At 42.5% G+C, this 24,805-nt stretch overlaps 1 protein-coding gene across 2 annotated transcripts in view; it reads right to left on the reverse strand.

Annotated features, from left to right (window-relative positions):
- Positions 1-23,940, reverse strand: part of ADCY2 (adenylate cyclase 2) — a 202,890-nt gene extending 178,950 nt beyond the window's left edge. The window contains exons 1-2 of one of the 2 annotated variants that reach the window (XM_084510129.1): positions 23,648-23,940; positions 5,233-5,430 (exon numbers count right to left, since the gene is read on the reverse strand). In XM_084510129.1, the coding sequence (XP_084366255.1) occupies positions 5,233-5,430; positions 23,648-23,881 (432 nt within the window). In that variant the 5' untranslated portion in view covers positions 23,882-23,940. Of the gene's footprint in view, positions 1-5,232; positions 5,431-11,927; positions 12,023-23,647 lie in introns of those variants that run through there. The other variant, XM_084510130.1, reaches the window with a different exon arrangement.
- Between the last annotated feature and the right edge of the window lie 865 nt (positions 23,941-24,805).

Raw genomic sequence — 24,805 nt, forward strand, 5'->3', positions numbered from 1 at the left:
TGTGAGAAGAGTCTGACCCTCAGCTCTCCACACCTTCCTTTCAGGTAGCTGTAGAGAGCAATAAGGTCTCCCCTGAGCCTCCTCTTCTCCAGACTAAACACTCCCAGTTCCCTCAGCTGATCCTCATAGGACATGTGCTCCAGGCCCTTCACCAGCTTCATAGCCCTATCTGGACACGCTCCAGGGCCTCAATGTCCTTCTTGTAGTGAGGGGTCCAAAGCTGAACACAGTACCAACACTGAAAATTTGGCCTACACTACACATCATCAGAGCTCTGAGGCCTGAAATCAACCACTCCACAAGAACACCTCCTCCATAACAACACTCTGTAAAAACTGCTTAGAGGACAGTCTGAGGACACTTGGCTTGTCTAGATTGGAGAAAAGAAAGCCAATAGGTGACCTCTCCGCTCTCTACAGCTTCCTGAGGAGGTGAAGTGGAGAAGGAGGCATCGGTCTCTTCTCCCTGGTCACCAATGGCAGGAGGAGCAGGAACACCACAAAGCTGCACCAGGGGACGGTCAGACTAGACATGAGGAAAATTTTATTTACCGTGAGGGCAGACAAACACTGGAAAAGGCTTCCTAGCGAGGTAGTTGATCACAGAATGGCTCAGGTTGGAAGGGACCTTAAAGATCATCTAGTTCCAACCCTCATGCCTATCACTGTTGATGCCCTGTGCTTGTCAATGTACAAGAGGCATTTGGACAATGACCTCAATAATATGTTTTAACTTTTGGTTAGCCCTGAAGTGGTCTGGAAGTTGGACTACATGTTCTTTGAAGGTCTCATCCATCTGAAGTAAACCTATTCTGTTCTGTTCTGTTCTGTTCTGTTCTGTTCTGTTCTATTCTATTCTATTCTATTCTATTCTATTCTATTCTATTCACACATTAAAACAAAACAAAGAAGCCCTCTAGATTCAGCTCAAAAAGTAGCATTTAGAATAAAATAGCCAAACATATATTCTAAACACATCACTCCATAGATAATTTATTTTTGGAAATCAGAAGTGTCAAATCCTGCTTGAAGTAATTTCTTTGCTGTAACTGAATATAGACATGGAAGAACACATCTGGTGCCTGGGCTGTGCATTTATAACTAAATAGAGTTGAATACCAAAATCCAGCAATGATAGAATTCATTAGACTAGCATAATGCTGTATAATTACCCGCTTTTTTTTTTACCATCCACTGTATGCCTTAAGAGCTCTTCTTACCCCTTGATATCAATGAGCTATGACATATTTACACACACCCTGTATAAAAGGCTGAGGAAGTATTAGACATGTCAAAGGATGACACAGAAAGGCAACTGTTGTACAATAACTATACTGTCAGTGAGACAAGAGGAAAGTAATTTAAATTCATCCTCTGGCATGTAACTTTACAGATAGGTACTGGATTTACATTTTGTTAGAAAGCAGAACCTTTCTTTTAAGTCCTAATACAACAAGATCACCCTTCTCCACCAGCACTGCTTCCTCAGCTTGCCCGCTGTGCAATAGTGGCTTTCCACCAAACACACCATCTACTGATCATGGCATAGACTTTTCTAAACATCTTCCTGGGGTCTTTCCTCACTGAAACCATCTCCACATATTATCACTCACATCTTAGATTTGGAAAGACCTGCTAGCAGGCAGTAACTCTCTCTCAGCTGTTACGTGACCTCCTTTGCTCTGCTTCTTTCCTACCAACCCCAGCTAGGTGCCCTGTGACTCCTGCCAGACCTCCTGGAGACAGCCCGGCCTCCGTTGGGCTGTAATTCAGTCTTGTGTTTGTAGGTTCTATCAAAACACCGAAGTTTCCTGGGCGACCAGGAAAAACAGGAGGCTTCACTGCCAAGTCTAGTACTCACAGACTGACAGCAGTGAGAGAGGGCTGCCACATGATAATGATAGTTTGTCAGATACCAAGAGTATTTGCCACCATCGCCCTAATTTTTCCATGTAAAGTCACCCACTGCCTAGGTGCTACTCTCTCCATCTTTCTCTCACTGCACTTGCTTCTCTTCACCATCCATAAAGAGGAGTGAGAGAGCTTGGGCTAAGTGAGGAGTTAAGTTAGTTGGTAAGGTTGATAATGCAAACATCCTGCAAATTGTCTCCACTCGTGGATGGGTTCATGATTACTCCCATGCAGCTGAGTGCCAGCTACAGCCTTTGGATCAGGCTCAGCAGGCAATTAAGGAGCCAGTACAGGGCTTGCAGACAGGCCCCAGGGACGCAGCAAGAGTCTGCAGCCGCCCGCTACCCCCTTCAAAACGCGGCCAGATCCACACCTGATAATGGCTTTCTCTCCAAAGCTGTAGCTGCAGCTGAACAAGAGACAAGGAAATGCAGACAGATAAAAGCGGTCTGCAGGGACAACAAAAGCAAGCTGAAACCAATTATGATTTGCACTTACTTCATACCAGCCCACAGGACTCTTAACGCAAAACAATGGCGCTGACTGGCCGCTTCATTTTCAGTCCTCCATTGTTCGTGAAAGTTATTTGAGCTATGTGCCTGCAGGCACAGGGGGAACTGCTCTGCATTAAATATATATTGAGTTCATAACTAAAATAGTCTCTCCAAAGTTGTATTTTCATTATAAACAAAAGCAGCAAAAGTTCACACCTGAGGTACCTTCAACAACAGAGAAAATTGGCATTTACCACTTAAAAACAGCCCAAAAGAACATTAAGACAATCAAGCCAAAAAACAAAGGATGCAGGGTTGCCTTTTGAGTTAGGGGAGGAGGTTAGTGCACAAATGAGAAAACAACACATTCTTTCTATAAACTATGGTATGCAGGAAATTTATCTTTCAGCAGTTACTAGTGCTATTAAGAAATTCCATATTTTTAACAAGCGCAGGATTCAGAAGACATGAAAGATACGATGAAAAGAGCATTTTTAAACTGTGCTTGGCCAGAACAAAAGTTAGGTTTTAGTTTGAAGAAAATGAAAGTAAAGCACCTGTTTAGTAAATAATTGTACTTGAACTGGTTCTTTTTTATTATTATTTTGATCATTTTCCAATTAGTTATTTTGACAAGGATATGTTTGAAACAGAACTAATTTAAATTTTACTTCATATTTCTTTTCTTTCATAAAAGCATAAAGGAACAAGAAAAAAGACCCTAATAAACCAAACAAAATGTGTTTTAAATTCACAAAATGTAAAACTAGGAAAGAATCTGTCAGTAACCCCTAAGGAAGGATTTTTCATATTTGCTTTAATATATAATTATAGGGGAGAACATTGATTACTGACCTACATAGTCCTGATTCAGAGCAATCAAAACACCAACATTACAGGAATACACAGCAGTACTGTACTACTGGCTGTTTGTTTTTTTTGATCAAACTGGGTATTAGCCTGTTGTGTAAGATGTCAAACTCCCAGAAAGATTTCCATATTTCTGTAGGTAACTCTTAACTGACAGTAGGTAAAAGTATGCCTACAGAAGCAAACACCAAGACAGCGCTGCTATTCAAAGGGTGAAAATTTATTCTGGGGCAGCAAACTGTCCCAGTGCAGGGAGCCCTGAGATACTCGACTTCCAGAAGTGGTAAAGGGCCACCCTGCCCCAGCACCTCTCCTGGCAGAGGATGAGCACACAGCACAGCCCAGCTAAGCCACGTACAGACAGCGGGGTCTGGAAGTACAGACAGTGCTGTCTGGAAGAGCCCTGCCCGCTCCCAGAGCAGCACTAGGCAAAGACAGGGGCTGCTGCAGGCAGATCAACCAACGCTGCTCGCTCCCAGATGTCCTCTTTCCAAGCAGCTCTTGCATGCCAACCAAGGAACAGACTGAAACATCCGACTACTTGTGTCCTGGCAACCTGCTCAAAGACGATGCCTCTCCCAAGAGCTCTGCAGCCCTTCCTGCTGCAGATGGCCAGCCAGGTCTCTCTGGTGCTATGGGAATGCCTCTATTTCCCTAGGAAAGAAATAGAGCAGGACAAACCACCTTGACTGCCTAAACACAACACCAAGACTGCAATAGCAGAATCCTACCATGACATCCCACATCTGGAGATGAAAATAAATAAAACAACAAAGTAAGACCATGTGAAGTACCTAGACTTGATATCACAAAGATACGGGCACACCCATGCTGAAATCTCTATCTAGGTAAAAATATTGCATGTTCTAATTTTCTTTTTATCACATTCAAGTGTGGCCTGGTTTGGTAGTTCCAAATACTTAAAAAAAAACAAAACAAAACAAAACAAAAAAAAAAAAAAAAAACACAGAAAAACAGAAAAACAGATAATTAATCCCTGAAACTTCCAAGAAAAAATAGAATCACTCACAGAGGTAAGGGCTCCTGAACTAATATTAACAACATACATCAGCAATTTAAATCATTTGAATCAAGGACTTCATAGGAACTAGTTGCATACTTAAAGTTCAGTATTTGCATAAGTCTCTGCAAGATCCAAATAACAAGTAAGAGAAATTGTTTCAGGTTTATCTTAAAGACATAGAAAGCATCACAGCTAGTACACTGCAATTTAAAGGTTATACCAAAATGATGCTCAACACAGAATTTTCAGAGGACACATTTATATGCTTAAAAGTTTTCTTCCACCCTGTAAAGAGTTTTACAATGAGTATTTCAGGAGCATTTCCATGTAGAGGGGAAAGGAAAAGGATATAGCAGAACACAGACGAATCTATCAGGAACAGCTTTGGATAATACACACCACTTATTAATATTTCAAAACTGGTGCTATTAAGAGGCAACTATACCTTTGCTTTTTCTTCTTTAATTATTTTTTAAACGTTAAAGGTAATACATTGTTTCTGTACTCGTGTATTTCTCTAGATAGGAAACTCCCAATCCTTTTTCCTCATGCGTTGTAAGAGAACATTTTAAAGACTATTCAATTGAGAGCAGTAACACTTTAAGCTGAAGATAGTCTTGAATAAAACTAGCACTTCGACATGTTAATTGGTCACTAGCATCAAACGTTCATTATACAAGGAAGGTGGTGTCTGAAATCAAATGTTCGTTATCCCAAGAAGCTTAAATTATAAATGTAAAATCCTCCATACCTTCAGCATACACTTCTTTTTATCATTTATAAAACAGATGCTGGAAGTCTTAGCATGCAAACACTCGATCACACAAACATTTTATTAGACATCCCACAAAAAATTAACGTTGATACTTTTGCATAGAATGGCTCTTGGAAATCTGGCCAGCGGAAGTAAAAGTAATAATAACAACAGTCTTACCTGGTCCCAGGGACAGATGATTCCTCCAAAACACATGAAGAGATATCCCATGGCAACCAGACATACCCAGACCACCAGCGAAAATATACGGAGCAGCTTCTTGAAGACAGGTTCTACGCAGACAAGGATAAATATAGCAAAAAAAATTGCTAGGGCTGTTGGAACAGTTATTAAAAATGCCACATGGTCTTCAATTTCCTGGAAACAAAGGAAAATAAAAGGAAGTTAAAAACTGATGTACTTAAAGGTCAGTCAAGGACAAGATACTCTTAACTGACTGCACACTGAGATCTCAGAAAGACGTGATAATATGAATCAAGTATCAAGTGATATGAATCAAAATAGGATTTATTTCACTGTAAGAAGCTCTAATTTGAAGTACTAACTTCATAAACAACTATTAACCACCCAACTACTTCTGCTGAATTAAGAAATACAGTAGTTGAAGCAGATTAAGAAAACTAACTCACACAACAGTAATGTGCTAGGCCTGAAGGACTAAGAGAATTAAAAGGCAAACCCCATCTGCAGAAGCAGCACAGGTTCTCTGCTCCGGATTTCAAAAGATTTCTGTGGTCACTGTGGTTTGCAGGTGAAATTCAAGCATCACCATTGAAGAATGCAGCTGTCAAAATACTTCCCAAATCAACACTGTGTCCCTAAATCCATAACAGCCTTATTTTTCTGACAGTGATATCTACCAGGCACTATACATCTTGCTTCTGTTTGAAGCATTCATCTGTAAGTCTGTGCTCTAGACTACATATGCACATTTTTCCTAGCAACTGCTTACTTTGAAATGTGTAAGCAACACACGAAGCAAGGACTGGAACCTAACTGGAAATGAGATTCAGAATAAACAAGAACTGAATTTATTTACAGAACCCACATAGTTACTACACTAATATTTTTAAATCATCTAGCGATAGATGCATTAACAAAGAATACAAATTTATTTTTATATTACTATATTTGTTCAAAGGTATCCCTGGCTGAAGTAGTACAGCACTGCATCAAAGTTTGGTTGTACAATCTTCACTGGTTGAGGCAGCTGGTAGGAATTCTAACAGCAACTTGTAGGAAAAAAAAAAAAAAAGATTGCAAAAGCAGACCCCAAATGACACTATAGCAACAGCATAAAAACCCTCCACGAATTCACACCACATGCAGAAAGGCTTCGTACCCACTTCTCATGCTGGTGAGATCTTCGGGATGATCTGAAGTACCCGTTTGATGTTTTTTAAGACAAAAACACAAAGAAGTGGCATTTCCTTTCCCCTAGTTTTGTAGTTGCTTTTTTAGTGCCTGATAAATTTTACTTACTGGTGGCTTGCTTAAAGTTTTACTTTAAATCTTTTTGATTTTTTTTCTTTCCTATTTGTGTACAACTTGCTGCAGGTAGAGCAAAACAAACAAACAAACAAAATAGTGTTTCAGCATTTATTTATTTTTTCTTTCATACCTCAATAAAAGACAAGTTACACAGCCTGCTGTCTATAGGAAAGCACACGTGCTGCAGGAATCTTTCACCTCCCTCTCCTTAAACTCCAGGGTTTGTGCCCGTGAGTGCACGTGCGCTGTCCAAATGAGTGTGCCCACACCTTCGGCTAGCAGAGCTTCAGAAGCCACGGACCCAGGCAAGCACATAACTGAACCTCAACCCCCAGACTCTGGACTTTGGTAGGCCAGCAGAGGCGCTGATTGACTTTCTGCCAAGCTCATTAGCTGCTACGCCATGCAGCTTGCACCATTAGCCATCGGCCATACGGCTCCGAGACCAGGGCAACCAGTGCCCTGGCTGCTGGAAACCCAGGGAAATGCTGCTATCGAAGCCTACGCCTGATCGGGCAGGCTGCGGGTTATCTCTCCTGTACCATGCCTCACGTATCGCCAAAAAGTCGAAGAGAAAGCCCAGCAGCACTTCTTAGAGCTAATGCTTTCTCACCTTTCAAACAACGTGTGTAAGCTACCTTTCCTTTTTCTGTTTTTGACTGCAAGAACTAAGCTGCAGCAGCAGTTTTCCATAACCCACATTTTCCTTCTGCTTTCCATGCTCTGAAACCAGCCCTTGCAGTCATTTCAGAGAGCTGACAGAAGGCAGCTCATCCTTCAGCTGTCTTTATTCTTTCTTCCCTTTTAAATTTACAAAGTCACACATTTAACCAAGTATCGCTGCAATTGATGATCAGGGTATAAGCAAAAGAATCAAGAAACTGTAAGTCATGATGCTAACTCTGAAATGCAAGCACTGAAATCTTCCAGATATTACATGTACATATTAAGCACTCAGCCTCACTGAAAACAAACTTATGAACTTCATGCTAGGCACAGAGCTAAGTGTCTGCATGAGCACAGGGCTGTATGAAGTAAGGTGGATGTCATCCTGCACAGTAACAAACAAAATATCCAACCTAACTAGTAATAACAAGAGCTGCTGATTTATGTTGCTAAAGTCTGTGGGTTTTGTTCATCCCCATCTCTGAAGTTTGTTTCGGTAATTGTCATGGCAATGTCACAACCAGTGTCAGCCCAGATTACGTCAAAAGCATTTAACTTAAACCTTCGACTTCTGAACTTCCAGGTGGGATTGCAAAACTCCTGTGACACAGTCAGAGAAATCTGACCCTTCACCTGTTCAGCACTGCATTCCTTGTGTTGTCTGTCAGACAGTCAGGGTTGCAGCCCTGAAGAGAAATCCAATCCACAAGCTCCTGAAGGAAGCCAAGATTCAGAAAAAAAAATCATTTTTATGAAGACAATTTGATATTTCATTGATAAAAATCATGCTACAAATATATATGGCATGAATAGCCATATGCACTTAATATTCTTTTCTATTTCAGTAATATGTGTATATACATTGCTTTCTACGATGCTGTTGCTTTGTAACAGGCAAACAATATTTAGATTTCAGTTTAGAGCATATGTACACACATATAGTTAAATATTTATATATATATATATGCTAACATTAGATCATTCTATCAAAATGTTTGCTCCAAATTAACAGCTAATCAGTCAAAAAAAAAAAGATTTTTTTTTGTGTACAGTGACCTCAACATTTAGCTGAGCCAGACATCTTGATCACTAAATGAAAACCTTATTTCTAGTTTCTCCCCCTCATGTTGCCTACTGCAAAATTTTGCTTTTTTTTTTTTTGGTTTAAAAATATGCTGACAAAAAATAATAGATCATACTGTTTAAGTTCCTCATCACATGTAAATGAAAGAGATCACCATGACTTCAATGGGACTTCACCTAGCTAAGCTGACTACAGAACCACCAGATTCTGGTGGCCCAAGGTGCTTACATCTTACCATACACTGTGTATATAAAGTAAAAGATAAATTTATAGACAGGATAGAGTATATTTTAGGTAAAGAAAACATGTATGAAAAAACAATTGTTATTACAACCTTAATCCTTTCCAGAAAGCTTTGGTATACATTAGGTTTAGGTCAACAGAAGCAGACTGTGCAACGCAGGATTTTATTTTGGAAATAACTTATAATAATATTTTTTTATTACTCCAGAGAAGCTAACTATTCATGAAATTGTAACTTCAAGAGCAGGACATTTAAAGCTTGTAACTTCCAGATCAGTATTTGCAATCATCACTGTGTTTAGCATGTTACAAGATGAAGTCAGGTGCAAAGACAAATCCTGAAGGTTAAATGTTTCATTTGCCTAACCATTTCCCAAGGACAGGAAAAAGAAAAGAAAAAAAAGAAAAAAAAAACACTTTCCTTTTTTTTTTTTCTTTTTATTTCTAGTCTCAGAAATTAAAATACACCAGAGGTAATGGAATTAAAGTATCAGCATGACACTTATGAACATAATGGCTAAGCCTACGATACATGGATCTTGCCTGACAGCTCTATCTTCCTCAGTGTTTGCTATCTTGCTGTCTTTTAATTACTGAAGAAATTAAAAAGTCTACCCTCAGAAATTTTTCCAACCCCCATAAATTCATGAGAAGCACATAAAAATCTTGTTATCCCCACTAAAATCTGAAGAATCCCTTTCATTCATCTTTCCAAAAAACGCCACCTTCTCTCATCCTCCATCCTTTTCCTTCTGTTTCCAGATAATGGTATGCCTTCTGTTCAATTTCAGACAGCAGAGCTGCTGTAGAGCAATTCACTGTTTTACATAAGCCACACTACTTGATAAAGTACTCCGTAAAAATGAACAAACAAGCATTTAAAACACCAGTTTCAGCATAAAATCTTCTCCCATGGTCTCTTTCATTCTTTTGATACTTTCTCCTTTATTCTTTTCATCTAATGAAATTTGACAGCAGTCTACATACAGCAGGCACCTGCTGGGATCTGAAATACCACACACTTGGTTGGAATTAACTCAAACCATTTACTGTATTAAATCACTACTAAAATCACTTTTTTGCTGAGATCAGTGAAACATTTTCAAAATGCAAAAAAAAAAAAAAAAAAAAAAAAAAAGAGCACTGTTCTTCAAACACTAAAACTATCTAAGATTTCATACATATTGTCAAAAGTGCTGATTTAAAAAAAAAAAAAAGTAGGCCTCAAAGATTATCTCACTGACCTCTTTACCAAAATAGAACATCTCCCTTTAAGCAGAGTGACTGATAGAATCTGTTTAGTTACCTCTGTAGCAAAAATTGGTCATTTTTCCTGTAAAGCCTTTTCCAGGACTTGAGAGAAGGAGAGCTACCACAATTTTCAGAGGACATGTCATCACCCTTCTCTTCACAGAAGTAGACAGCATATTAGGTCTCAAGAAATAATTCCCTACAAAGCCAAAAAGCTGCAGAAGTCTTCTGGCTGCTTGTGACTCTTATCCCATGTTTTTATATGTTAGTGAACTTGCTTATGGCTGACTGCACTGGATGGCGTCTGCTAGAGAGCTGGAAAAATCTCCTTTTTTTCTAGGTGTTGCTCCTGGCCAAAGAGCTGTACTACCTCATTTATAACTTCATCATTTAGGGCAACTGAAAAGGTTTGGCTGGCCACCTCAGACTTTTTTTTGCCATCAATTTCGTCACCATCTTCACTTCAGAAATGGCAGTGTCTTCAAGGCCAGATGCTGTTTCCACAACCACACGGTATTTTCTGGATCCACAGCTCATTAAAACTCCTCTGCCTTTCGTGCCTACTGTTTTATCTTTCATAACACAGAGCTTTGCTTGTGCTTCTTGCTTAACTGCCTGGTTAGAAGCTTTCTCATGTGCTTTTTTTTTATTATTATTATTTTATTAATCTCTTATTGAGCTCTGTGCAGCATGTTCATGAACACTAGCAGCAAATTAATTGAACTGCACTTTTTAATCAAACCGTCCTGAAGCTCATGTTGGCAAAGCTCTTGATTTTCACTATAGCCCTATGTAACTGCATGCCTGAGACTTTTCCCTCTGATTCAGCATTCCCTGTTCGGCTTGCTAGATCAATGGTAACAGCATCAGACCGAACATCCAGTTGTTGCATGGAGTCTGTTGTCTTGAGAAACTCACTTCTCTATTAATGAGTCTGATGTGCAGCCTGCACTTGCTTTTAGCACACGGGGATATTTGACTGCTCGCTTGTCAGCAATCGCGCCAGCAATCCACAGATGGATCGTGTAATGCTGACTGGCCTCACGCATGCCAAGCTGCTGCATGATTGCATATAGAGCCAGCAACAAGTAGTTCTGGATTTGTGGCCAGTTTCTGGATCCATTTCTGTTTGTTAATACACTGGGACGTTACTGGTGCAGCAAGACTTCATTCAGATAATCCAGGTGACACTTTGATCACCTTGAACATTTCTTCCAACTTCAAAATCATGAACAATGGGTACTACAAAATCCCCCCGTAAGAGAAGCTTGGCATTTTGCACCAGTGCAGTAATGCTGCTGAAATCAACGGGAACGACTCTTTGACTTTACACTGCCTGTCCTAGTTAGCAGAGAGGCACTAATGGTGATAACACAGTGACCAACCACATAGGTATCGTGAACATCCTCGGGGCCACCTACATGTACGTGCTTGACTGCACCACCACCAACTTTTTGCCAGTGGATTCCTCATGAGTTCAACCACATACAGTTGTTGATCATCTCCTCTCTTACTCAGTACAAAGCAATTGCATCCAAATTTTGCCAGGTTTGCCCAATAGTTACAAAGGAAGCTCGCCTGCTTCAATGTTGTAGCAATGATTGTCAGGAAATACAGAATCGCGGAAATACAGACTTCACTGCTTAACGCAAACATCAGACCTCACAGAGGGTTTGGGTGTGATCCTTGGAGGTGCTGAGGAACAGTCACAGTCCATGTGCTGTGCAAATAACAGTAACATAAGCAAGGTTTGGAGAAAAGTCCTGAAGGCAAAATACTGGTTGCTAGCGGAGAAGCAGAGAACTGTGGTGGCACTCATTAATGTTCCCAGAACAAGATAGGCTCACAAGCATGGGTACAATAAGCAGCTGAAATTGTATTAAAGAGGCAATTTGATGAAACCAGGGGAACTTTAGGCATAGGGAAGGAGCCTCTAGAAGGTAGCTGAACTTAATCTAAACCAGAAAAAAAGTGATTTTGCTTGCACTTCAAAGGTCATAGGAAAACATTCAAACTGAAGAGGTTACAGGAACATAGTACATGGTTTAAGAGAAGCAGTAATGTCACAAAGACCCGTAATTCTCAACTACAGGAAAGGACAAAAGTTGATTAAACTTACGCTGGAGGGAAATGGCAAAAGAGCTGTAACATGCAGACTCGCTTTTTAAAAAGTTTGCAGAGAAATCAAACAGCCACATGAAGGTCCATGCATTTCTTTACAAACACTAAAACCCTGAGAAAGAAGATGGAAGAAATAAAATGTCTGTTGTTAAAATGACATTATTTACACAATAGACTTACTGAAAACTTGGTAGAAAAAAGACCATCAGCAGAATATTGCTGTTCCAGGTAGACACTATACAGAAAAGACAGAAAGCCATAATTCAGTAGGGACTGAAGGAGCTAAAACACAATAATCTAGGAGAATCAACCAACAGCATAAAGTCCCTACGAACCAAAATACTAAGCTGAACAGCAAAGGCTTATCAAAATAAATGACCTAGGGGACTGATAACCAAATCAGGATGGAAACTATATGAGGTCCTATGAAATGCAGAGATAAAAAAAGGCTGCCAAGGAAAGAAACGCAACAGGCAAAGGGAGACGTCAGTGACTCCCAGCTAGACTGGCTAAGGATCACATCAGCAGACAAAAGCTGAGACTATTGTCTAGGTCTCCCATGGAAGAGCTGGAAAAAGCAATCAAACAAGCAAACAAAACAAAAAAAAAATCACCAAGAACACCACCCACATAAAGAAAGAGAAAACACTCAGTCTGATCTCAAGAGGCGGAAAGAACCTGGGTCATAAAATATTACTGTTGAGGGGCTGCTTTGTAACAATGAAGAGGCTTGTTAAGGAAACAAACAAAAAAAAAACAGAGCCCAGACACTGAAACTAAAAGCAGGAGCTAGAATTTTATATTAAAATCTTCATAGATGGCTATAAAAAATCAGAGGATCAGACCAAAACCTAATCACTTCCCCCAAGTAACTTACAAAGACCAAAACAAAACCAGAATGCCTCAACAGCCAAGCAGAGAAGCTTCTAAAAATTATGGGTTTTTTTTGTTTTTAAAAGAGGGATCGTAAAATTTAGCAGGATTAATATAAAGATTTAACATTGTACTCCAAGAAAAGAGTTTGAGAAGTTATTTTTAAGAGTATAAAATAAGTAGTAAATTTTTTTTGAAACTTAATTAAAAGTTGGAAGCCTGCTGAAAAGACTATTATAAGCAAACAGGTGATCCAGGTATTAAAAAGAACAGAGAGATCGGGCTGTAGCAGATTCTGTTTTATTTGTATCTGTGTTCAGCATGGGGTAGCTCTCATTCCAGACTATTCTGTACAAGGGGAACACATCAGAGGATCCATCTCAAATTAAAGTATCAGTGTGAAGTCCTAACAGAAAAAAGCAAGAACATGGAATGTAAAAAAAAAATAAAAAAATAAAAACAGCACAACCAGGCATGGTTCAAAAGAAAGGGTCAACTAGACTTAGGGAAAAAAGAGCTGAAACTGTAAAAACATGTTTCCTCCACCCAAAAGTGCCAAGTATACTTCTGTACACAGTATAACAGGCTCTTGGTTGACTATTAACACTTAGAAATAGAGATATTTGGCATTTGTAATAGGCAGGCCTGAAGAAACATCACGGTGGTGCTCACCAGCAGTTAAAAAGCAACCCAAACTCCAGAACATTAGTAGAAGAGTAAACAAGAGAGAACATCATAATGCCACCTCGGTGCACTATGAATGCCATCAACAATTTTGGTCCTCCCACCACCACCACTTCAAAACTAGTACAAAAGAACTAGAAAAGAGAGGTTTGCAAGGGTCAAAGCTGCAGCAGAGCAGCTAGATCAATATCTAATTAATGTTTGTTTTTAAGTTATCTTTTCTCTGCAAGGAACAAACGCAACTGTCCATTGAAACACCTCTTTTGATTTTTAAGGGTAGTGACCATCCCAGAACAACAGCGAATGACTGCCACTTGAGCACCTTGCATGCAAATGTATAATCAAGAGCAAATGTGATACATCTACAGTATCATCTGGCTTGGGGTACAGGACAGACACTGATCACTACCAGAAACATAATTATCAGAATCAGGGGCTGTGTGCCCATATATTTCATATATATATATATGTCCTGTGTAAGTACTATGCACCCAACCTGCATGATGGTGGCTTTTTTTAAAATGGCTTTTCCCATTTTACCACATTGGCACTTCTCTCTCTTGATTCACATTCCATTGAGCTGTAACCTCTCACCTTGTTAACCACACCATATACAATCTGTCAGTATTTACAATCATTTATTTAATGAGCTGGGGTTCAGAGGGCCCACAGGTTGTCAGGGAGCACGAATGGGACCGTCATGCCTTTCAGCCATCTAGCCCCATCTGAATCTTCTCTCACGCTGGCAATTACCAAAAGTTGTTTTCCACCTTAAGACATTTAACAGCCTATGAAAAACAAGATGGTCCAATCCAATTACTAGTGGCTACAGCACTTGTAAAATTATCCTACCCTATGACTCTGGCAGTCACAGAAGATAAAGTGTGTAACCATGTCCCAGAGAGCAATGACAGCTAATTATGCTTTACTCCCTCAAGTGTACCCCTCAGAAGAAGGTTGAGACAATAAGCAGCAAAGTGGGTGGAAGTTTGTATTTTGATTAAACCAATTATTCCAGGCTACAAGGCTAATTAGTGCCCACTCACATCATTTAGATTATTTTTAAAGTAAGTGTAGTGATCAACATATCCTCCTTGCTTGCTTTCTTTCAGATGTATTGATTCTGAATTCCTAAAACTTCAAAACAGCTGAACTTTTTGGGTAGTACACTACTTCACAGGACTCAGGAACATATTTTCAAGTTTAACTGCACTATAGCATGTATTGAGGACTTGTTAGTGTTAGGTCAGAGGTTGGACTCGATGATCTTGAGGTCTCTTCCAACCTAAACAATTCTGTGATTCTGTACTAAAAGTGAAATTATGCCCTTCCTCATACCCACGTAGACCCATGGAAGTCATAAATACTGACGTACCGGTTCAGTCCTTTGAGCCATTCAGTGATGCCAGTTATGTATTTTGACTGTCATTGTTAAACTGAACCTAGATGGTAGCCTTCCAAAACCACTTCACTTCCAACACGGTAACTTGAGAATCTGGCCATAATCAAGAACTACAGTCAAGATGGGACTTGCTTAAAATAAGATCACAAAATTTGAACCAGGGAGCGTGTGAGCTTCAGCACAGGAGAAAACAGTGTGCATTTTAAAGGTCTGTTTAATAAAGATGAGGGCAAGCTTAGGCTTATTTCTCTGCTGGGTCTTTTAAAAATACATTTTGCAAGAATATTCCACAGATCTTACATATCAGCATAATAAGGTAACATGAAAAATAGTTTTAATATTGAAAAGTCACAACTGTCATTGTGTAATTACTTTTCAGGTTTTTCCAAAGGTTTGTCAATTACTTACTAAACACAGCTATTTTTATGACAGAAAAAGTTCTTAAAGTTTACGCCCCTAAGGACACGCTCCACTCTCTCATATGCCTGTCAGTTCATCAACTTCAGTGCAAAGAGACTTCTTACTTCATTTCAAACTTCAGGATCAGGCTCAAATTCCTTGATGGGTATTGCTTCTAGGATGATAAAGCTTCAAATAAAGACCAAAATGTTAACTGACATTTGAAATGTAGCCCAGCCAAATCACTCCTCTGTAAAGGAGCAAAAATTCAGACACAAACATAGGAAACGGGGCACCAGCCATACTGGAAAATCCGACATTTCTACTTGGTATTAGTTTAGGGTTTATTTATCCAGTATTGTTACCCCATCTCATTAAAGGGCAGGCTAAAAAATACTTAAAATCAGAGACCAAAAACATTGTGGTAAATTGTTTTAGTCTAAAGAGGACATTGTAGCATTTAAAGAAGTGTCTAAAACACCACTACCTACCAATTAGGTTTGGAAATTGCTTGGGCTCATTGGGACAGAAAACCAGCTCAAGTGAGATATGATGGCTACCTTCTGGTAAAAGGTAGGTGGGGTGCCAGCAACATTTAGAGGACCAGCTGCTGGTCTGGACAACCTACCACCTGCCGGGTCCTGGCCAGAGTAGGCTGTACCACTAGAAACGACCACCACCACAGGCTGCTTCAGACTGGGAATCCATCTGTCTGCTGGGGTACACAAGGTAAGAGCAGAAGCACTACCAAGCGTGTGCTGAGCCAAATTCCAGGAAAATCTGTTTTCCTAACATTGGTCCCAGGAGAAATAAGGTGTCAGTTTTCAGCCTCAGTTCAGTCCTGCTGAGAAAGGAGCTAGGTAGGAGAATCCATTCTTCCTGGGATTTGCCTGCAGGGCTGATCCAGCTACTACCAAACAGGAGACATGGATGGGCAAAGCTTACCTAGAATGGGAGGACAGTACTTACCCAGTCACTGTGCGTGCCATAGCATCTGGGGTCTTTAAGAGGTCCCACAGCACACAATTCAGGTGCCTGAGGAGGCAGGTGGAAAAACCAAGCTCCAGCTAGTTTTTCAAACCCAAGTGAGTAAAAGGGGCTCTCTGAATAGCCATTAGCTACACCAGATCTCACGGCACTATCCACTGATCAAACACCATTTTGGCTGCATCTGAAGTCATATGGGAAACGGGCCTGTGCCAAAATACACATTGCCCTGCTGCCTTCTGGAGCACACTGAGCATGCAACCAGGAACCGTTGCTCCTGCATGCTGGAGCACATCTTCCAGGTTAGATAAACTTTGAAAGTAGACCCACGGATGGTGGAAGGAGCAGACATTCAGACAGAAGACCTGAAAGGCTAAAAAGCTAGTGGTGATGGCTGCTGCTTACACTGATTCTCCCAAATGCAAGCCTGGAACATGCTCTCAACCAGGAACAGCAAGGGACTTTTATATCACGTACATACCACTAAGAACAAGAGAGTTTTGTTTAAAGATAGGAGATGAAAATGTTTTGATACAGGTTGGAGAAAGACAACTGGGAAAATAAGTGTAGAGACTGCCTTAAACTCTGCACAGATGGTTCAATAGTCCTTTGAATCTTCAGCAAAGTCTGAACAAGGTTTAGTGTCTGGACATTGCTTATTTAAGATATAAAGATCTGGAGCAGAAAATGTGTACAGCTGTTCTTTTCAGCAGGATCAGGAAGGAATACTCGAAGAAAAATACAGTGGGAAAAAGAGAGCAGAAGTCTGCTAATTCACTTATTTCAGGGTCCAGAACCCTAAAAGCAGAAGTTTAATCCCTTGGCTGATTATCATATTAGCATATCAATAAGGCTTGAGCTGACTCAGTTCTTTCTAAAACATGCCGATGCCACTGTGGCAGCACTTGGCTTGTTTGGGATCACAGCTTGGCTATTGCTGGGAATTTAGGCACAGGATGAAAGGCTGAAGGTATTCAGCTGCAGTTTGTTCCCACGATGCTGGCATGCCCAGCCACTCAAGAAATTTGCAGACCACTTCTATCTGTATTAAAAGTCTTTGCTGCCATCAGCTTGGAGTGATGTCCTGTGCAATATGGAAGATTCCAGTCATTGCTATCATTATAATAAATTATATATTTTTTTTAATCTAGCAGACCTCTTGAAGGCTCAACTGAAGAAAACTATTCACTATTTTGATGAGAGTTTTAAGACACACAAAAATGAGTCAGATATCTTCATCTGTGACAAGGAACTTGCAGTCGATTTCTATAATTTTAAGCAAGATAACCAGAGAGGTAGTCAGTGGTTCATGGCAAATCTACTACAAAATTGCCATACATGATTTGTGAATCCACATACCTGGCTTGATGCTGATAAAGAGAGCAGACAATCGCAGCCCAGTCCATCACCCGTCTTATTCCCAGTGCACCTCAGTAAACAGCTGTAGCTGGTAGATCATTCGTCACTTGTGTCAGCTGCAGTAGTGATTAGGAGTTGTGGATCCATGGCTTGAGTCACAATTTGTGACATTAAGCCAGCCTTCTACTGCCAGAGTATCCACAAAGCCTGCATCTACTAAGATTACAGTTCAAGTCTCAGTATTGTGCCAACACAGCCATACCCATAGTTTTACCCAGTTCTTATTCAGCATTCAGGCTGTTCAATACGAAGGATGGAACAGGTATGTGAAGAGAGGTTGCCACAGGCACCTCATTATCTTGATGGCTCTCTGTTAGCAGGCTGGTTAGGGACTGGCAAATGAGACAAGCTCTTAGCAGCATTAAAAGCAACCACAGACGTACTGGAAGTGTCATTAGCAAATGAAACAAGAAAAAGCCGAGACTGATGTAGCAGGAAGGAATGAAACCAGACGCAAAGCTAGGCAAATCCTGACTCAGACAGGAAGAAACAGCGATCTTTATGGGTCTGATTCAAGAGGTAGTACTGGCTACAAAAGTCATGCTCAGACAACTAAAGGTACTACTGGAAAAAACAACTGGCAGGAATGGCAATATCCTATGACTGTACCAAACAGCTGACAGCTATAGCTGAGAAAACATATTGTGATATTACGGTGCCTAGAGACAAGGAAAAAAAAAAAAAAAGAAGCATAGGATTCCCTCACGGAATGGTTTAATATACAACAGACTTTAAAGCAGAACTGCCTGCTCAATTATAGCCAGAATTATGTAAAGAAAAGGAGTTATAAGTAAAGTAGTTTTTGCTTTGAATTCTTCCTCATCTTGGCAATAATCTGGCAGAATGAGCTTAATAAAAAGTAACACACCTCGTGGGCACAACAACCACAGCATCAAGCATGCAAACAGCCCCTTCTCAGCTTGTTCTTCAACCAGTGAGGATTTTCCTACTTCATTCACTACCTTTGCTCTGCCTTAGTTTTCTTTCTGGAAGAATGAATATGCTGGAGTTTGAAAACAGTATAGCAGATGCTTTGGCTTACTTTCAGTCTGCAAGGATTCCAAGGAACACTTTCAAAGGCTTGGGTATTCTTGGATTTTGGGAAGACAGTTGTTGCTCTTGAACCGAAAGTGCTTTAAATTATGCAAGACTGATCTCAAGAGATTTCCTGAAATTAAGAGTACAAGTGAACTTACAGTACAGCTGTATTATTTTATACAATTTCGTTACAACAGAGCGTCTCATGAATAGGGATCTAACATCACCACAGCATCAGTCTGGTGACCTTTTGGTGCGGCTGGGTGAATTTTGCAGATTGACAGTACTGATGTGAACATTACCAGAAGCACGCAGCAAATGCCCATCTGCAGACACCTCATCATCTGAGAAGCTGCAATGAGAATGATGGAACATGTCTTCCCCATCTGAAATTTTAAGCTGCATTTTCCACATGGACCTCAAGACTTTTTCCTCTCCCTTTCAGCATGAGATTCTGGTGGTGGAAATCTTGAAGAGTTCTAGGTTTGGCAGATGTTCAGTTTTTACCAAAAGTAGGAAGGATTTATTTCAGACAGAGTAAGACCCATTAAAGGGAGGGAAGATTTGTTGTCATTCTGACCACAGGCCCAAAGAAATGGCACTTGCACAAGATGCTTGCAGGACTCTTCTTGATGCACTTCTTTTTGTGCACAGACAGTTCCCTGGTTGGCTGATAAAAATGTTAATGTACTGCTTCAGAATGAGGTAGCTACTTCTGTCTACACTGCAGCATCAGCCAAAAGTAAATTTGGTTATGGTCTGGTCTGATGCCAGAAGACCAGATCCTAGCAGACCACACATCCTCCTTGTTGCAAGAATACCTCCGTAGATTATTGTACTCTCCCGTTAAGACTGATTGCCTACTTCCATCTTTATTGCAGAAGGTATTTGGGCAAGTCAGTGACATAGATGCGCAGACAACCTTCAGTTTCTTGGGTTTATGATTCAGTAAAAAGGTTGAGGAATCACAACTGAGCCTACCTGCATGATCACAAACTTTTTGGGAACTTCAAAGCAGTGGATTTGAAGATAGGTAATGACTCTGCTTCAGAGACTGTCATCAGGCTGCAAACGCACACACAAAACTACTTCATGGTGTTTTAGATGAGGAAATGCAACAGAATGCCACATTGTATAAGAGCTCTTCACTCAACACGTGTGCCACTTGGCCACTGATGTCATTCAGAAGCACGCAGCTCCGCTTCAACAAACACCAACACATCGACAAACACATCTTACACGGTCACATGCAGCAGCACGGATTCTGGAGGCAGATGAGGGCCACAAACTACTGTTAAATATAACCCTGCAAAGCAGGCTTGCAGTCTTTGAGCAAAGGTCACTGGCCAGCCTAAAAGAAAGCATCTATATCTATCTATCTGTCTGTCTGTCTCTCTATATCTATATCTATATCTATATATCTATATCTGTCTGTCTATCTATCTATATCTCGCAGCAGATTGGTGGACCTTGAATTTGGGGAAAAGGGAAAGACCTTGACAGATATGCGTCTTGTTCCATTTACACCACAAGGTCCTCACCTGTGCTAAGAGATTCTGGTACTGCAAACTGTTTTTACTGAACCCTGCATCTATGGACAGGGCTCTCTTTATGTCTAGAAAATGCATGGATTGGGTTATTGGAAACTTACAGCCTTCCAATAAATTGTACCATTTGGGCATCATCCCTGTTTTTAAGTCAGAGTTTTTTGTTTAACTGCATCAGAAACAAAACATCACAACAGCAGATATTTCAGATACACTCACAGTTTGCATTAGGAAATTTTAAAAAGTCAATTTAATCTTTTTTCCTATAAATTGCAGTTATCATGTCCAGGCTAGAGAAAAACCTGTTCTAGACACCACGAAAAATGGTCAGAAGTTTTTAGTACTAAAAACAGGAGAGGGAAGAAGATAATGAGTTTATCTTACACATTATATTATTAAAAGAACAAGACAATAACCAGACAGAAAATCAACCTGACATCTGGCATTTCTAAGCACTGGAAGGCTTTCACAGATTTGGGAAAATAATTTACTCTCTATCGATTAAAGCAGCTAAACATGGAAGCTTGATCTCATTTTGCCAGTTTTCCATTCACGCCAGGTACAGAGAATACAGAGGATACTTTGACACAGGAAATTCAAAGGCTGATACTATCATTATATTATTTAAAGCTCCAAGCTTTGAATGGTCATCTTTCAAGGATACTCTGGGAGACTCGTATCGAGTGTTTGAGGAGATAAAGTGCTTAATCCCAGAGGTCGAAATCACAATATTTTCCTGAAACAAACAGAAACAAAATCTCCCAAGAAACCTATCTCAGTAACGACAGCAGTACACTGGCTGAACGGAGAGTAATCAGATTTCCAGACACACTTTGTAAGTAATCTTGTTTACTCTAATTTTGCAACAGCTTTTACAAATTTTTCATCTGAAATTGGGAAGGCTACAGCTGGTATTCTGACAGGTTGAAATGGCTGAGGATGTGGGATACACCCTTGCGTGGCTGGCACTGTGTTTGGGAGCAGGTAAACAGACACTGCCCCCCAAAACATCAGCTCAGACATCACAGCCATCTATTTTAACAACTGAGTAAAAAATGTAAATGGAAGGAAAATCTCTCACTTCCGTTGCTTTCAGCTTTTTTTAAGAAAGTCTAGAACATAAAAATGGTTCATATTCGATGTACATCCATTTCTTCCTAGCAGTGTCCGATCCCACATCTCACGTTCTAAGCTGTGCTTTGAAATAAAAGTGAGAAATATGAATCAAGTGTTACGGTGAGTCATTTTGGAATTTTGTTTCCAAAACAGGCTTAAATAATTCTCAGTAAAATCTCAACTGCTTTGTATGAAATCTAAAGGAAACAACTGCTAAGAAAGATTTCCTTTAACTTCAAATGCACAGTGCAGACCTACACAGAACTATTCCACCTCGCTTCTATTGTACCTCCCTCACAAAAGTAAATATTCTGTCAAAACAATCACATATATACTAGATGTGCAAAATAAAGACAAGGATATTAATATCAGCTCTTGCAGCTCAGACGCTCGTAGCTGCTTGCCACTTTTACATTATCAGTCACACAAATTTGACTGAGGTTCCACAGCTGTATAAAAAGAGGGTTCGTTAGTCAGACGTGGGAGAAACAGATCTAAACCTTTAGGAATATTTTAATCCCAGATGCAACCAGAGCTGGGCTATAATAAAATGCTTTTAGGTGAGCATCTGGGCTGGGCTCCAAGGGATTTTGCCCAACATCCTGTGGCTGAAAGTCTGCATAGGCAAGCTTTCTCTCCGCCTGAAGTTACTTTCATCCATTGACTGGAAACTTTAAGGATGAACCCCACCTCTCTCTCCACTCACCCGTCCAGTTGTTAGCCACAGGAAGATAAAGGCTCAGGAAAAAGGTTCTAAAAGCATTTTTTTTTCCTTTTCCGGTATGTCTGGAATTCCAAATGCAGACTGAACTATAAAATTCACTCTTTCTGAAGTGTTGCTCATGGCAAGACTCCGCCAGCTCATTGTTTTCTTTCCATAACTTTCAGTAGCCCTTTGACTGGGAACCTGCGTTGTGCCAGCGTTGTTACCGCGACTGATTTACCTCGAGAAAAGGAATTACAAAAACAAGCAAGCTCAGCTTGTACCAGCAAGATGCAGATCGTACCATGACTGAAAGGTATGAAATTGAGTGCAATGAACTGTCAAGCCCAAGTTCTGCTGCCTTGACTGCAGGCTAGTGTCATGCACATCTCCACCCCTAGCCATGCCTCAGCCTAGATAGGTACTTCCATTTCCACCACTGGCCCCTTCAGCCCCGATGGATAAGCACCCAAGTCAACACACCAGAATCAGAGAAGCTGTTGAATTTGCATTTTGGTGCACAGTGCTCCAAAGCAGGAACATCTGGGCATTAAGCAACTGAATTACGAGCCACCACCGTTATTACTGGCTTCACATTAGCTCTTTTACGCCTGTCCTGCATTTAGTAGGACTAGCACGTTTAACAAAAAGCACTAAAAATATTACTATAGATATCAAAAGGAAATAAGGCACCAGTTAACTCTAAGTTTAGCTCGTCCTGCAGCCATTTGCACCAGTTTTTAAGATAAAAGTTTGGTCGTAACACACAAGAAGGCAGGTTTTTCTGCCTCCTGAAGCCAACAGCGCTATGTGCAGTGCCTCTGGAAGAGAGGTGACACATGAGGTGACACCAACCCACCCCTCCTCCTCGCTCTTACAGACCTCAGCTACATTCAGTAAACACACAGCTTTCCAGAAGACGGAAATATTGGGGGGGAAAAAAGATGAAGAAAAGAAAGCCTGAAGCCCTTCAAACCCCCTTCTCCACTTCAGCAGCCCCAGACAGCGCCAGCAGCCCGCCTCTAACCACTACCAGCAGGACACCTCTGCGAGGAGCAAGAATTTTACTGCCCTCTGCAGCTTCTCCCTCGCCTTCAACGCAAGGGCAAAAGCAGACGGGGATTTCTGGGCGAGCCAGCCTGATGCCGGCTGTCATCCTCCGCCCTGCCGTGCCGTGCTTCAGCTCCCCCGAGCCTGCAAGACCGAGGCTCTCCGGAGGAAAATGGGTCAGGCGCCCCGAAACGGGGCGGCCGGAGCGGACAGCACCGAGGGGCCGGGGCTGCGAGCCGGGACGCGGGCTGGGTTTGGGGAGCAGCGGCCAAGCCTCGCCACCCAGGACACCCATCCCGGCGCGGAGCGGTCACGGCAGAAGCAGAGGCAGCGAATTTAGGGAATTAAACTCGGTGCGCCCCTCCGGCAGCCGCGGGCGGCAAAGTTTGCCCGTGGGGGAGCCCCGCGGCCGCCGCCTCCCCCGGCAACTCCGCCGCGGTGCCCCCGGCCGCGGTGCCCCCGTCCCGCCCCGTCCCGTCCCGTCCCGGGGCGCCCCTTACCAGCCCGGTGGCGAAGAAGACGGCGAGCAGGGCCAGGCAGGCGCCCATGACGATGAGGAGCAGGAAGACGAGGAGCGGGTGCTGCTGGCTCATGCAGTAGTACGACTCGTACAGCCAGTCCCGGCAGCGGGACTGCTCGCCGCTCGCCCCGCAGCCGCCGCCGCCGCCCGCCTGCTCTGCCCGCTCCAGCAGGTAGCGGCGTCTCCTCCTCCTCATCATCGCCTCTCGCCACATCGGGGGCGCCGGGCAGAGCCGCCGCGGCTCCCTCCCTCCCTCCCTCTCTCCGTCCTTGCCTCCCTCTCTCCCTCCCTCAGCGCCGCCGCTGCCGCAGGCAGCCGGGGAGTGGAGCGGGGCGCGCTCCCGCGCGGGCGGCCGAGAGGAGGAGCCGCGGCGGTGGCGGCGGTGGCCGCATGGTGCGGCCGCGGCCGCCGCCGTGCCAGCCCCGGGGCTCGCTGCGCCTCCGGGCAGCGCCGCCCCGCCGCACGCACACGCCTCTCGCCCCGTTCCTCGGCGCTGGGGGCGGGAGGAGCGCTCCGAGGAGGAGCAGCGGGCGGCACGGAGGGCCCCCCCCCATCCCCATCCCCATGGCACGGCCCCCGCCGCCGCCGCCGGGCCCCCTTCGCCCGCAGCACCCGCGGGGCTGAGGCGGTGGCGGCCCCCCCCGGGTCGCCGAGGTGCGGGGAGCCCGCCGGCCGCCCCCCCGAGGGGACGCCTCGGAGGTGTCCCCCGCACGGCTACTCTCGCCGTGGCACTCGCACTGCGTCCCTTTCCCGACGGCTGAGGCGCCGCTTTTAGAGCCGTGCCTCGATTGCTGCCCCAAACTGGCGCTCGAGTTAGCAGGCACGCGTTTTCTCGCGGCTTGTCCGTGTATCCCCTCTCCTCGCTCCGAAGGGCTTGGTTATTCCCCACAAAGCAGGCACTCGAGGTAACCCGCGGTTTCATACCCACCACACGCAGCATTTGCCAATTTAAGTTCTGTATGCACATGCACAGGGCTCCCCTTCTAAGCCCGGCTGCTGCCTCACCGACCGTCCCTCCCCGCTGGACGAGTCCCTCTCTGCCCTCTCCCTCCAGTCCCCGCTGTCGCTTTGCCACAGCCTTCACCTCCCACAGGCTGCCGGATCCCCTAAACTCTCTAGGGAGAGGAAGAGACCAAGG

The sequence above is a fragment of the Aythya ferina genome (assembly GCF_964211825.1).
Source record: "Aythya ferina genome assembly, chromosome: 2".
NCBI classification, from domain to species: domain Eukaryota; kingdom Metazoa; phylum Chordata; class Aves; order Anseriformes; family Anatidae; genus Aythya; species Aythya ferina.